We start from the raw sequence: 13,458 nt of genomic DNA, 5'->3' as shown, positions 1-13,458 counted from the left end.
ACTTCACTCACTAAAAGGTCTAAAATGCATCAAAGCTGTGTGTGTATATTTACATTACATATATATATACATATACCCAGGGATGTATAACTGAGTGCAGGATACAAGGGGAATCCTGCTTTCAGCTGCACTGAATAGCATAGTTTTGGCTCATTCCATCTCATGAACTGGATTCTTATGAAGTTGTTAGACACAAGACAGGAAGGTCAGAGGGACAGAATGAATGGGCTGTCCCATTTACTTTACAGTTGCATAAAATCTCTGACAAAAACTATTTTCACAATGTAGAAAGTACAGTAGCTTCTTCCACAAAGAGGTGATCTGCTCAGTCAGCCCCTCTATCCTTCAGAGGCAGCGTATACAGCTTACTCAGAAAAGTTGTTTCAGCTCAGGGAAACCACTAGGTGTGACCCCAATACACAGTGACACTGAAATGCCGTAAAACACTTCTACTTACTGAGACCAGACTCTGAACTGAACCAGAGTATTTACTGAAAAGCCCTCCATTTGCATAGATACATGACTGTGATCCTTTTTCCTTGGCAGAGCTCAGAGAAAGAGTCAAGTTTTGTCGGCTACTGGAACAACTTGAACCTATTAGATACAACATTTTCAGTTTGAAGAAGCTTTAAAACTAGCAGATCTTATGTTAGCAAGAACCAGCAAGAACTGTTTCCAGTAATTTCAATAAAATCCAGTTCAGAACCAAACAGTTATTCTTTCACTTACATTTCTATGTTAGAAGTTACAAATTAGAATAGTCATGTCCCTGACAATAAGCAATTTTTAAATTTAAAAAGCAATTTTAAAATGCAATTTTAAGCATAGCTTTTCCCATTCCATAAAGTTTAGATTTGCTTCTGTTTATTTTGATATACATCCCCAAGAACTGCAAATCCAACTGTTAGTATATTACTGATGAAATATACTTTGTTTCAAATTTAAAGTTAAAACATTAACATCAAGAAGATGACTAGTTAACTTATAAAACATAACTCTGTTTTTAACAAGTTCTACTTCAACAGTTCAAATCTCCTCAACATTAAAGGAAAATGGCTTCATATACTGTTACATACACTGACCCCTCCACATCCCTTTCCTCCCCCCAAGACGAACAAAGACTTTGGGGTTCCTTTGTGTACCTTTTTCTGATGCAGCTGCTTTGGTACATTCTAATAGTAGATGACCTGGCTCCCATTGGGACACTTGCTTGTTTTTCCTTCCACGTTTTCTTTTGAAATGATGGGCCAGAAAAATGACAGATATGGCACTCACTGCTGTGACTGTGAACAGCTTCTTTAAACCAGGTGAAAGATTTATCTGAAAATTAAAGAATGTGACTTCATTGGAAATCCATGCTTCTTCACTCTGGACTCCTTTTGGTGTGTTCAACCTGGGCATCTAAGGAACTAAGAGATTCTGTTCTCACCCTGAGAAATAATTATTATTATTGACAAATTACTTCTTAAATTTTGTGATGGCCAGGTGAGAGCCAAAGGGATTGGTGGGACATCTACAGCTGCACTGAGAGCCACACTGCAAGGTATATTACAAATTCTTTTCAGTGATTTGTCACATGAATAACAGAAAAAAATCATTTCTGAGCCACATTTTGCAAAGCCAAATAGAAGCCTTCTTTACTCCCTTTCTGTGTATTACAGCAAGAGAATGTGGCTCATTCTTCAATGTACCTATTCTCTGAGGGACATAACTGCAGTGTTTTCAAGTAATTCTGATGTTTTTCACTCTATCACTTATCAAACATGGTTACAGGCAACTAGCACCTCTTTTCTCTGGATCTCTACAATGTAATGACAGCAACTCCCCCCTGCATTTGTCCTGAGGTAGCTCTAGGGACACATCTTATATTCCCTGCATACAAGCAGTATCAGCTTCACAACACTCTCAGCCTACCAACCTGAAAATAAAGGTCAGAATGAACATACTCTTTACCCAAATGTGAGGGACTGTTAACCATGTTGCTATTTTTACAGCACTACGTCAATGAAAGAAATCAAACAAGGTCCATTTATGAAAGAAAATTCTGCAATTAATAGAGCCTTAAATGTTATACTGGACAATCTTTCCATGCATAAAACAAACATAAACAAGCAAAAAAATAACAAAAAAAAGAATCTAGTTCTATTCTTTATAAGATTCACCGCCTCATTTTAGTAATTTGTCACTTATTTAATCAAGCAGAAGTGACTCAGGAGCGAGAAGTACACTTTTTGATTTCTGATTAAGAGTAATCATTTAGATCAACTTGGAGAGTGGTACTGCCAGTCTTTGAGACTGCACTCCATACTGTTTCCCAAAATTTTACCAACTGCTACATTTAGTTTTTAACCACCTGGAAATTCTACAGAAAGGATAGTTCAGGTATTTTGATTATACAAAATGAAGACACACAAACATTGCAGAAAAAGCTGTCTGCTTGGTCTGATATATGATGATACACAATCAGCAGGAAAAGATAAAAGAAACTTATTCTAGATACTAAGGCCAAGACACTCCTCACAAATTTAGCTCATATTAAGATCAGAAGAAAGAGTATAATATTACAATTAAACTTTAAAAATGTATCACAAATTATAATACTCAGATAACGTGTGCATTACCTGTGTGAGAGAGTGATACCAAGACACAGGAAGGTGAAATGCCCGTAGAGCCACTGTCTTCAGAGAAAAGCGTGCCTCGGTAACAGCCTCCTCTGACATGGCTCCCTCTCTCCCATAACCTCATTAAGTGGAATTACATTGAAAACATCAGTCATAGATGTCCTCTGAATACTGTCAAACAAAGGATGAAGAATTATGCAACGTAAGCCTAGGACAACTTTCTTCTACAGGCCCGCTGCCCTCAGATAACAGGTACCCGACTCATCTGAGCGATGCTCGTGCAGAGGGATTTGTGCTTCATGAAAAAGCAGTGCATTGCTGGCCTGGCTCCAGCCCATTGTAACTGTCCTCTGCAAAGGGCTGTGTGTCTAAGGAAGGACCTACAGAAAGCCGTCTGCTTTATTACCCAAAAGCTCACTGCCTATATACTCCAAAATGTACACAAGACAGCTGTACGATGGCTACTGTCAGCAGAACATACGCACCAGCTCAAAGAGTTCAGGGGCAGACAGGAAGATTCTCACTGAGAGATTCAGCGTATCTACAGACACGCGATAAGGAATAAATACCACAGCCTGACGTAACCTCACTCTGAGATGAACACCACCCTCTCCCGACACTGAACACAGCGCAAACCTACAACCGCACCTCGGCGCAGGGTGACATCCCCACAGAGCAGCTCTATGCCCGGACAGGCACCCCGGGAGCTCCGGGCGGGAACGCCGAGCCTCGCGGCGCTCCGCCGGCCCAAGCGGGTGGTGGGTGGCACCCGGCTCCCGCGCTCCTCGGCACCCACCCCAAATCCCGGGTACCAGTAGAGTCCCGCTGTGCGGCGGCGCTGCGGGTGCCGCTCTCGGTTACCTGTAGCACAGCCACAAGCCGCCCCGGGCGGCTCCCTCCCGGCTCCCGCCGCTGCTAGGAGACGGAGCGGATCCGCTTCCGGGCCGGTGCGGAAGCGGCCGAGGTCGTTAGGGAGGTGGCTCCTACCGCGTGAGGACGACCCGCGGCGGCCATCTTTCCGCAGGGCAGCCTTCCCCTGCAAGCGGCCGGGCAGGGCGGGGCGAGAGCCTGCGGCCGCCATCTTTGTGCGGGGCGCGCCCGGAGCGGCCGCATCCGGTGTGTGCCCGTCCGCTTGCGGGAGGGGGCGCTGTGCCCGCGGCCCAGCTGCCGTTGCGGTCACCTCTTCGTCGCGGCCCGCGCGGTGGCGGAGCGCCGCGTCCCTGGGGCCCGAGGCACATCCTCAGCAGGGGCGGGGTGGACGCGGTCCCGCTCGGCCGTAGGCTCGGTGCGCTCTCACGGTAAGAGAAGGAAAGGGATGGTTTCGGCGCCCTGAGGGGATGGGAGGCGGGCGGGTGGGCGGTGGCTACGTCCGGACTCGGAGTGCGAGGCGGCCCGGCTCCAGCTATCGCTGCGCCCGGCAGGCCGGGCCGGGCCTTCCTGGCGGGCTCGGTGCTCTAAATGCCGGCTGGTGTGGGATAGAAGGGAATGGGCAGGCTGAGGGCTTTAGAAGGCGGCGTAACGTAAGTATTGTGTAACCTCACAAGCGGGTCAGCTCTCGGTTCGAGCTTTTTTTTAACGTCCTTTCGGCGATTTAGCACTCAGTATTCAGTTCATCGGTTATGACTTATCATTTTCAGTGTAACCCTTGCACTCTGTCATTTGTCCGCCTGCTTTCAAGCTTAAATATAAAATACGCTTGCCAAAGAAAAACTGACTTTTTTTAACTGTCGTAGGTGGAATTGTAGAATCATGTTAATCAGAGTTCTAAGAACCATGTTAAAAAGGAGAATGATGTTTATCTATCTATATGTTCAGGCTCTTGGTTAAATCGTAGGCCATAACCATGTGTGAGATGTTGCAGGTGTGTGAGTGTAGGCACACATTTTTTCTTACATTTCACACTTACATTTCACAAAACACATTCTTTCTTACATTTCAGATGTAGTACTGGTTGTGCATTACAAGAAATTTCTTCTCCGTAAAAGCAGAGATGCACTGGTACAGCTGCCCAGGGAGGTGGTGGAGTCACCAAACCTGGAGGTGTTCCAGATTGGTGGGGATGTGGCCCTGATGGCCACAGTTTAATGGACAGTATTGGTGGTAGATTACAGTCTGACGTAACGATCTTAGAGGTCTTTTCCAACCTTAATGATTTTATGAAACAATACAAGGGGAAACATCTAATGAAAGTGACTCAGTAACGTTGTGTCTTGCTTGGTGAGTAGTTCTTGTTGCTTAGATCCGGGCATCAGGTATCAAAAATATGGACTGGATAACAGAGTAGAAAGGAATAGGATGTGAAACTAAGGAGTGGTCTTCCTTTGGTCCTCTTGATTACATTTGTTTTATTACCAAACTTTTTCAAGTTTAATAAAAAATGAGATTCTTTTTGTTGTTTTGCATACATTGTTGTTGTGGAGTCGTAGGCTGTCACAGAGTTCTTTAGAATGTTGATTAAAAAATGTATGTCTTAAACAGCTGAATATGTACATCTGAGGCATAGGGCATGTGCAGTTTGCAGTGAATGCTGGTGTTGTGTTTTTTTTTCTGAGCATGAAGAATATTTGTGCAGTAATTAATTACTGAAAGCTACAGAGCTCTTTACTATTTACGTACTTAAACACCCAGGTACAGAATCACATCCCTGTGCCACTCTATCTTGGTTATTGATATTTGAAAGAGAAAATAAACACGACTGTTCCAGTGTGTCAGTAGTGAAATAACCTCAAGTGTAAATGGAGAACCCTGAGCTTAGTGCTAACTGGCTAAATACACTATTATTCAGAGCTGCATGGTCAAAGTAATTAAAGCCTATAATGAAGATACAGTTACTGCTTGAAGCAGCTGTTGTCTTCAGAATAATCCTTTTGTTATTAGTCTTCCGCCAGCATTCCACAATTGAGTTCTGTTTTTGTTTTGTGTAGTAAACTTAAAATTTATTTGATTTTTTATTTGATAAAACTTAAACTTTATTTGATTGGGATTTATGTAAGATTAGCTTTTTATAATTCTCTTTCAGTTTCTCAAATTACTTCATTTAGACGTGTTCATAGGGCAAGTATTCAGGTGTGTGGGAGCAGTCCTCTAAAACGATCTGATTAAAGGGCTCTGGGGACATCAGCTGAATGAAAATATTTGTGTATTTCAACATCTGTTGAAATGTTAACTACCACGATTAGATGAATGGAAACGTGGATTTTTAGCTTTAATTAAAAAATTAAAACCAAACAGAAACAACTATTTAAAATCTACTATGTTTTTTAAGAAAGGCTTTGGTAAGTTTTCAAGGTTACCTGAACTCTTAGTGTTTATTGTTTTTTCTATGTGTATATACAGGCCTTCTCTGGTAGGCACCACAAAAGTCTTATAATGCCATGGAATTCTGCTGAATAATTAATGGCTTGTTGGTAATCATGCTTTAAAATATTGTTCATGCTTTTGTGATGGCTTACATGAGTTAGTTGTTTTGTTTGTTTGTTTCTTTGTGTTGGTTTTGCAGTTCCAATGGTGAGCAATAGCTATTAAATAGATATCTGGCAGAATGAGTTGAAGTTCATCATTCATTGCTTTTTATTGCTTGGAATATTTCATTCAGAAATGCACTTTTGTAAAGTAATTAAGCCTAAGGTTTTAGTAAGCCATTATACCAAGCCTTAAATTGGCTTTAATTCACCGTGACAACTTTTAAGATAAGGTTTTATTTGAAACTCGCTCATCCATTTTTAACATTTGTGTAGACATTGCAAACTGTGCAAGACATAACGTGCATAAATCCTTCTGTTTCCTTTCTGGAAAGGAAGTTTAATATATTCAAACCAGAATTTCTAGTATGACAAAGTTGATGAGTTTTTGCCTGAAAAACTGTTGGTTTTGTATTTGAAGTCTTTCAGCAATACTGCAAATAGACACAAGCTGAGAAAATGTTTTTTCCCTCTGAAACTTATATTCAAGAATAATGCTCTGTAAAGGTTCTTTCATTGATCAGGGAAGAGAATTTAGACATAACTTGGTCAAAAATCCCATATTATTTACTGTTGTGTTTCTAGCCTTGTGGTCTTAGGTTTTTTATCGTAAAGCTGTTGACATGCACAAAGATTGAAAGATACATGTGCACGCTTCAATATGTGCGTACATGTCATATATATATAATTATATATGTAATTAATATAACAAACATGTCATATATATAAATATTTCTATTAAAATATACATTCATATGTAGATGTGTGTGTGTATATATATATATATGGATGAAACAAATCTTCATATGCCTTACGTTATTTTTATAGGTATAATATAATTGCAATATATAAAGCATTTATATAGTACGGTAAGAACACATTAAAAAAATGTGTTCAGCAATCGGAGAAAACTGAAATGACAGATGTCTTATTACAGGACAGTAGAAGTGAAGACCAAATCAAAGGTTAAAAAGCTGGAAGTTTACTAGGAAGTGTGTCTGAGATGCTTACCAAAGTTTTGTTCCCAATCTCCACTGCCAGAGCTTTGGATTACTCAGTACTGAAAGCAGTCATGCAGGTGAAGAAACAGGTCTAGAGCTGCCAAAGCGAACAGGAGAAGTGGAAAGATGCTGCCAAAGGTTGCAGACAGTTAGAAGAAAGTGCACTGCTGAATTAGGTTGGAAGTTTACTTGCCTGCCTTGGTAAAGGAAAGTGAGATTGGATGGATACTAGGGCAATGAACATTTAAGGCTTCTTGGGCTTCAGAGATCAGGGTATCAATAGCAATTGTTTAAGAGGCAAAACTGGAGCGAAAGTCAGGTGAGTACTTATGTGAACATAATGTAGCCAAGTTCAGGTTTTTAAAATTGAAATAATGATGCAAAAGTGAATGTATTTAGCATTTCTTATTTCTGATGTTTCTGTGTCTGCATCAGGATTGTTGGAAGAACTCAAGCAAGAGAGGTTTGCTGGGCATTCAGTACTGCACACGAGTTACGAGTTTCAGCTTGCTTTTGATATATCATGTGCCTGCTATCTAGTATGTTTCTTTGTAAATAAATAAAAGCAAGATAAAGTTTCGTTCTGCCTTGAAAAGCAGATCATGTGGCTTTAGCACACTTCAGCAGGATTGTTTAATAACACTTTGCAGAACATGCAGTCCTGAGTAGGCTTGAAAGCTGTCACTTTTTCTTTTTTTGCCTTTTGAGTGCCATGGTAGAAGCCAGGAGGATGAGTAGTTCAGTCAGGTGGCTTTGCTCCACTCATTTAGGTTTATGCCCTAAAACTCAGAAAAATAGAGGATTTCTATTTTTTTTAGAACTCAGCTGTATTTAATTTGGACTGTTGGTTCCCTTACTTTTAATAAGTTATTTATTTTAACATTTTAAAAAGGCACATTCTTGTAAAGATTGTATATTAGATTTCTACTGTTGCTGTATACTGTAAGGAATTGGGTTTTACTCATCCTCACTCATGTTGAAATGTGTCTTCTTGGTCTTGGGAATCCCAGCTTCTGGATCTAGGAAAATAAAGCGTCTGAAGATGGCATCACTCAGCAGCAATTGCCCACACCTGGAATCAGTTGGCGAGATAACGAAAGAGGAATTGATACAGAAGTCTCATGTGAGTTGTAGCGCATTCCTTCCTTCCTCTCTGTTAAATGTCCTCATGAATTTAGTTGTACAGCTCAGCATGTATTGCTGGGCATAAAGTGCAAAAAAAAAAAAAAAAAAAAAGTGCTAAATATGGAGTAAAATCTTTTTGTGCTGCTGTAATAAAGTTTAAACTAAATATGGGACAAATAATGGACTTTAAAGGTGAAAGTCTTTTTTTCCATACCTAATGTTTAAGAGTGTATTTCCCATCAGTGTTTTTGAAAGCAAGTGATGTTTTAATGGAAATATCACTTAAAAGAGATAAGCAGAACTTCTTCAGATGCTGCTGTTGTGGCAACTAGTTGCATAGAATGTAGAAGTGTAACTATAGAATAGGTAGCATAACTGATGTTTCAAGTGGAAACTGTAATGGAGAAATGATTTTTGTTGGATCACAGTTTATTTCCTGATAGAGGAGCCACAGGTTGAAAACCTGTCTGAACTCTTGATTTCTTGCTAGTATTAATAAAGAGAACAAAAGATTTTGTAACTTGTTTTAATAACTGGGAAATGATGAAAAATCAACCCTTTTCCATCCACGGTATTTCTTTGTAGAAGAGGAGCAGTTTGCTGCTGAGAGGAATAGCTTTTCTCCAGTGTTGTCTTCTCTGTAAACCTTTGCAAGGAGTGTTGAATGTATGGAAATAGGAATGTGCAAGTGTTACAAGTTCCATTTTCATTTCTCTTGATGTTAAATTGATAACTTTGAAGACTAACTTTGATGATAACGTGGCATGAAATACATTTATGCTTTATTTAGAGGAACATTTCTTCAGATGAAATCTCAGAGCTATAAGATTTCACTAGAGATACATGAAGCTTAAAATTGGTTTAAGAGAAACAGAAATTGAGCTTGTATCAACACATTTTTTTTCTATATTAAAGATTAGTTGGTGGTTGAAATTCAGTTGATAGTTGGTCTTACAGTATTTTCTCTCAGTTTGTCTTGAGGTTGTGGTTTACTGATGACAGTAAATAATCAATCTTCGCTTGTGTGTTTAACTGAACAGGGCACTTGTCAGGACTGTAAAGTTAGAGGACCCAACCTCTGGGCATGCTTGGAGGTAAGTGGCTCAATTGTAATCTTCTGGAAGGCTACAGATAGAAGTTGGTAGTGTTTTTTGTTGATGGAAGGAACTACACTGAAGTTCTTTTTCTTGCAACTTACTGTGTTTGAAATGAGATTTTTTTTATAAGAAGCCAGCATATTAAGATTTCTTCCTGTTTTATAGCTTAAAAAAAAAAAAAGTAAATCTTTCCAACATATCTGTAGATAATATATTGTTCCTGAATAAATTAAGCTACTTTTTCTAACCTTGTTGTACAATTTTTAATAACAGCATCTAGCACTAAATGGTGGCTCTGTAGGACTATCAAAACAGATACTCTGAATTTTGATTCTTGAAGATAAGTAGTACTCTCCCCCTTTTTTAAACATGTAGAAACATCCTTCAGACTTACCTGCATTTTGTACTGTATTTACACTATATGTTGTTCTATCTGAAATATATTGTTACCTTATTCTTTCTGTCTGAAAAAAAAAAAAAAAAAAAAAAAGTGTATTTAAATAAAAAAGATAGAAAGGAAGGAAAAACAGCCACGTTTAATGTCTCTTTATTTGATCTGAAGTTTAATTACATATAAAAATCCTCTTGGTGGTAGCAAGACAAGTAGGAAGAAGTGTTGAGGGATGCGTGAACGTGGCAGGTGGGGAAATGCTGTGAAGCTTAAAGCTTGTTTTTTATTTCTCACTTAGAACTCTTGGACTCTTATTGAAAAACTTAATTTCATACCAACAGTTCCAGTTGAGTTTTCTGATTACAGTAGTACATTTAAAGTTTCATGCTGTGATACATCTCCTCTTGGATGAATTAACATCTTGTCTTCACCTTTTGTGCATAGAAAAACAGCGAGCACATGGTGAGATCCCAGCATGTTAACTATCTGTAACCTAACCAACACCTGTGATTATTTAATGTAAAAATTTGACTGCCCAGCTGCCATTTGATTGCATAAATTAACATGCTTAGAGCACTATACAGATAGCATGCTGTACCCTCTTAGAGAGTTGTCTTAACTCATGCAAACAAGGAATTAATGGAAACTGCTTGAAGATTGACAACCGTGAGATTTCGTATTCAACTCAGCCAAATGTTTTGCAATTAACAAAATTAAACTCAACAATTGAAGTTAGCAACTGCTTTGGATCTTTTAATTAAAATGTAGTGAGCACCTAGCCATACAGTGCCAGAAACCTTTAAATAAAGGTAAAGAATCAGTGAGTAGTGAGAAAGTTCTGTGACAAATAGGCCTTATATATAAGGGTATAAAGGCATTCTTATATAAATATGTCATGCTTCTAGTTTGTAGTCCATCAGTGTTTTTGACACTGAGCTAACCATATTTTCTGTCACGGTCTCTATCAAATAATGGATGGTAAAAAAATATTTTGACTTTAATTTGAACTAAAATATCAAAATGGCAAAGAAAAATAAAAATTCCAGAAATACTAACTGTCTAATGCTCTCCATCAGCGTAAGGAGTTGAGTTAGATCCTGCAGCATTCTTACTTATCTTCAGGTAATATTTATTTTAACACTTACTGTGCATGTCTCTTGGTTTCTGTAGGAACCTGCAAGTTTGAAATATTAGTGCATTTAAAATGGACTGGCAGTGTGCTCCTGTTCTGTGCACCTGTTTGATGCCACTTTTTAATTCTGTATACTTCATATCTTATTCAACAGAACAGATGTACATATGTTGGCTGTGGTGAATCCCATGTTGATCACAGTACCACCCATTCTCAGGTAAGTGTATTTGCTAGTAATGCAGAAGCTTGGAGCAATGAAGAATCACAGAACTTTCTTACCCTGTTTAATGAAGTTGATAATATATGTTGGCATAACACTTTATTTTTTGGGTTTTTTTTCCACTTATTGGATCATGTTTTACTAGCTTGAGGATGTGTGAATAAGATCTTTGTGCAGCTGCATAATCATTTATGTAATTCTGAACCTAGAGCTCCCATAAGGACTTTGGTGAATATTGAAGGGAATAGTAAAAGAAACACAAAAAAGAACCCCACGCACATAAACAGTGACAATTTTCAAGATCTGTAGAAAAAAATCTTCTTGAGTACTTCAAGTTTTATGCTGTGCTTTCATCTGCCATCACGGGATTATGGTTGCTTGATGAATGAGAGGAGGGAAGTTGTATTAACAAAGATAGAATAAAACAGATGTTAAAAACAGTGATTCTTAATTCATGAAACTGGTGCTTTGTTTGTGTGTTATGATCCCTGTTATAGTGGCTTCAGATAAAAACTCTGTAAATCAAGCTGAACACGTCCTCTCCTGCTAGATTTTGATTTTAGATCCAGGTTGGTAGGAGCAGTGGTGTGTGTGCTGTGTGTTTGCCAGCATGCTGAGTTCTGGCTGGGCTGACCAGCTTGAGTGCATCTGTTTGGATCTTAAAATTGTGGTTTCTTCACTGCACGTAGTGTGTGACTGGAGCCTTTGCCAAAATGAAGCAAATAAGCTACATCACTTTTTCTTAACAAAGAGGAGAAGGATTTGGGGATCCTGATAGATGAAAAGCTGGATGTGAGTCAGCAGTGTGCTCCTGCAGCCTGGAAGGCCAGCTGTACCCTGGGCTGCATCAACAGAGAGGCAGCCAGCAGGGTGAGAGGTGTTTGTCCCCCGTGTTCTGCCCTTGTGAGCCCTATCTGGAGTACTGTGTCTGGGCCTGGGGCCCGCAGCACAGGAGGGATATGGAACTGTTGGAGCGGATCCACAGGAGAGCCATGGAGCAGCTCTCTTGTGAAGGAAGATTGAAGGAGTTTGACTTGTTTAGCTTGGAGAAGGTTCCATGGAAACCTCGTTGCAGCCTTCCAGTACTTGAAGGGAGCTTGTTACATGATTAGACTGATAGGATAAGGGGGAATAGCTTTAAACTAAAAGAGGGGAGATTTAGGTTAGATGTTAGAAATTTTTTACTCAGAGGGTGATAAGGCAGTGAAACAGTTTGCTTATAAAGGTTGTGGATGCCCATCTCTGGAGGCATTCAAGGCCAGGTTGGATGGGATCCTGGGCAGCCTGATCTAGTGGTTGCCAACCTTGCCATGGTAGGGAGGCTGGAACTAGATGACCTTTAAGGTCCCCTCCAACCTAAGCCATTCTATGAATATGTTGTTTATTAACATATCCTACTCACTGGCTTTCTGATTAAATGAAATTCTTGCCACCAATTTACAACTCATCTGTTGCAGAAAATAAATTGAGGGCTGCACACTGTAAAATTTTTGGTTTTTAGTAATACTGAGGAAGAAAACAAGCAAACAAAAACATTCCTGAACTCTACAACTGATGAATATTAGTGAACAAATGGCATGCTTGCTTCTAAAAGTATGTTTTGATTGCATTTTACTCCCACTTCAGACTCTTTTTTTTTTTTTTTCTGATGCAGAGTCTACTGCATGTCTGTAGACATCAGTATTGGATTTATATTACCTACATACAAGTGTATGTAGGTATACCTCTTTATAGACATACCTCTTTAACAAGCTTTTTAAGCTGAATCATAATTCTAAAGCCTTTATATAAAGTCTTATAAAGAAGTCACTTATTGCAATTGGAGGGCTGCTTAATGAAACTACAGTCCACACTTAATATTAAGAAACGTCATTACTTTGCAAGACCATATTAAGAAGGGGAACTTGGAAGTCAGGCATCCTTGCAGCTGTGTGCAGCTACAAATTTTCCTAATTTGTAGAAAAACTCTAATCTATAAAGGTGGTCAGTGTTGCCATACACACTGAAGGGTGGTGAAAATCTTTGGAGTTTAATAGTAGTTGTGTGTGATTTTACAGTAAGAAAAGAAGTTCACGAAAGAAAGGTGAAAGTTACAACAGTGAAAATACTCTCCATCAAAATTTTGTATGTCCATAATGTGAAGCTGTCATATGAAGAAGTAATTGAGTCTAGAATTAGTGTTTGTTTTGATAAGAGCAGCTCTTACTGTAAGTGGACTAAAAATCTTGTATTATTCTTCTAATTGCTTGTTAAGTGACCAGCGGCCTGAACTTTATACAGCAAATCAGTAGAATAAAATCAGTAGAATAAAACACCATCCTTACTGTGTGGGAGAAGGAGACCGCTGTTATGATCAATAGCAGACGTACTTGAAAAATGAGTTTATTGCAAAACGTGATTCTTCTGACTA

The 13,458-nt window shown here is 39.1% G+C and overlaps 2 protein-coding genes across 4 annotated transcripts in view; one reads left to right on the top strand and one right to left on the bottom strand.

Moving 5' to 3' along the window:
- MIGA1 (mitoguardin 1) overlaps nt 1–3,648 on the bottom strand; it is a 34,595-nt gene extending 30,947 nt beyond the window's left edge. The window contains exons 1-4 of the mRNA XM_048945198.1: nt 3,483–3,648; nt 2,622–2,792; nt 1,143–1,320; nt 458–594 (exon numbers count right to left, since the gene is read on the bottom strand). Coding sequence (XP_048801155.1) covers nt 458–594; nt 1,143–1,320; nt 2,622–2,720 — 414 coding nt within the window. The 5' untranslated portion in view covers nt 2,721–2,792; nt 3,483–3,648. The remainder of the gene's footprint in view (nt 1–457; nt 595–1,142; nt 1,321–2,621; nt 2,793–3,482) is intronic.
- Nucleotides 3,649–3,732: 84 nt separating this feature from the next.
- Nucleotides 3,733–13,458, top strand: part of USP33 (ubiquitin specific peptidase 33) — a 36,031-nt gene continuing 26,305 nt past the window's right edge. For 2 of the 3 annotated variants that reach the window (XM_048945158.1, XM_048945157.1), the window contains exons 1-4: nt 4,000–4,141; nt 8,094–8,206; nt 9,249–9,302; nt 10,983–11,045. In XM_048945158.1, coding sequence (XP_048801115.1) covers nt 8,126–8,206; nt 9,249–9,302; nt 10,983–11,045 — 198 coding nt within the window. In that variant the 5' untranslated portion in view covers nt 4,000–4,141; nt 8,094–8,125. Of the gene's footprint in view, nt 3,920–3,999; nt 4,142–8,093; nt 8,207–9,248; nt 9,303–10,982; nt 11,046–13,458 lie in introns of those variants that run through there. The other variant, XM_048945159.1, reaches the window with a different exon arrangement.

This window comes from Lagopus muta, chromosome 5 (genome assembly GCF_023343835.1).
Source record: "Lagopus muta isolate bLagMut1 chromosome 5, bLagMut1 primary, whole genome shotgun sequence".
NCBI classification, from domain to species: Eukaryota; Metazoa; Chordata; class Aves; order Galliformes; family Phasianidae; genus Lagopus; species Lagopus muta.
This window is presented reverse-complemented; position numbering and strand designations above follow the sequence as displayed.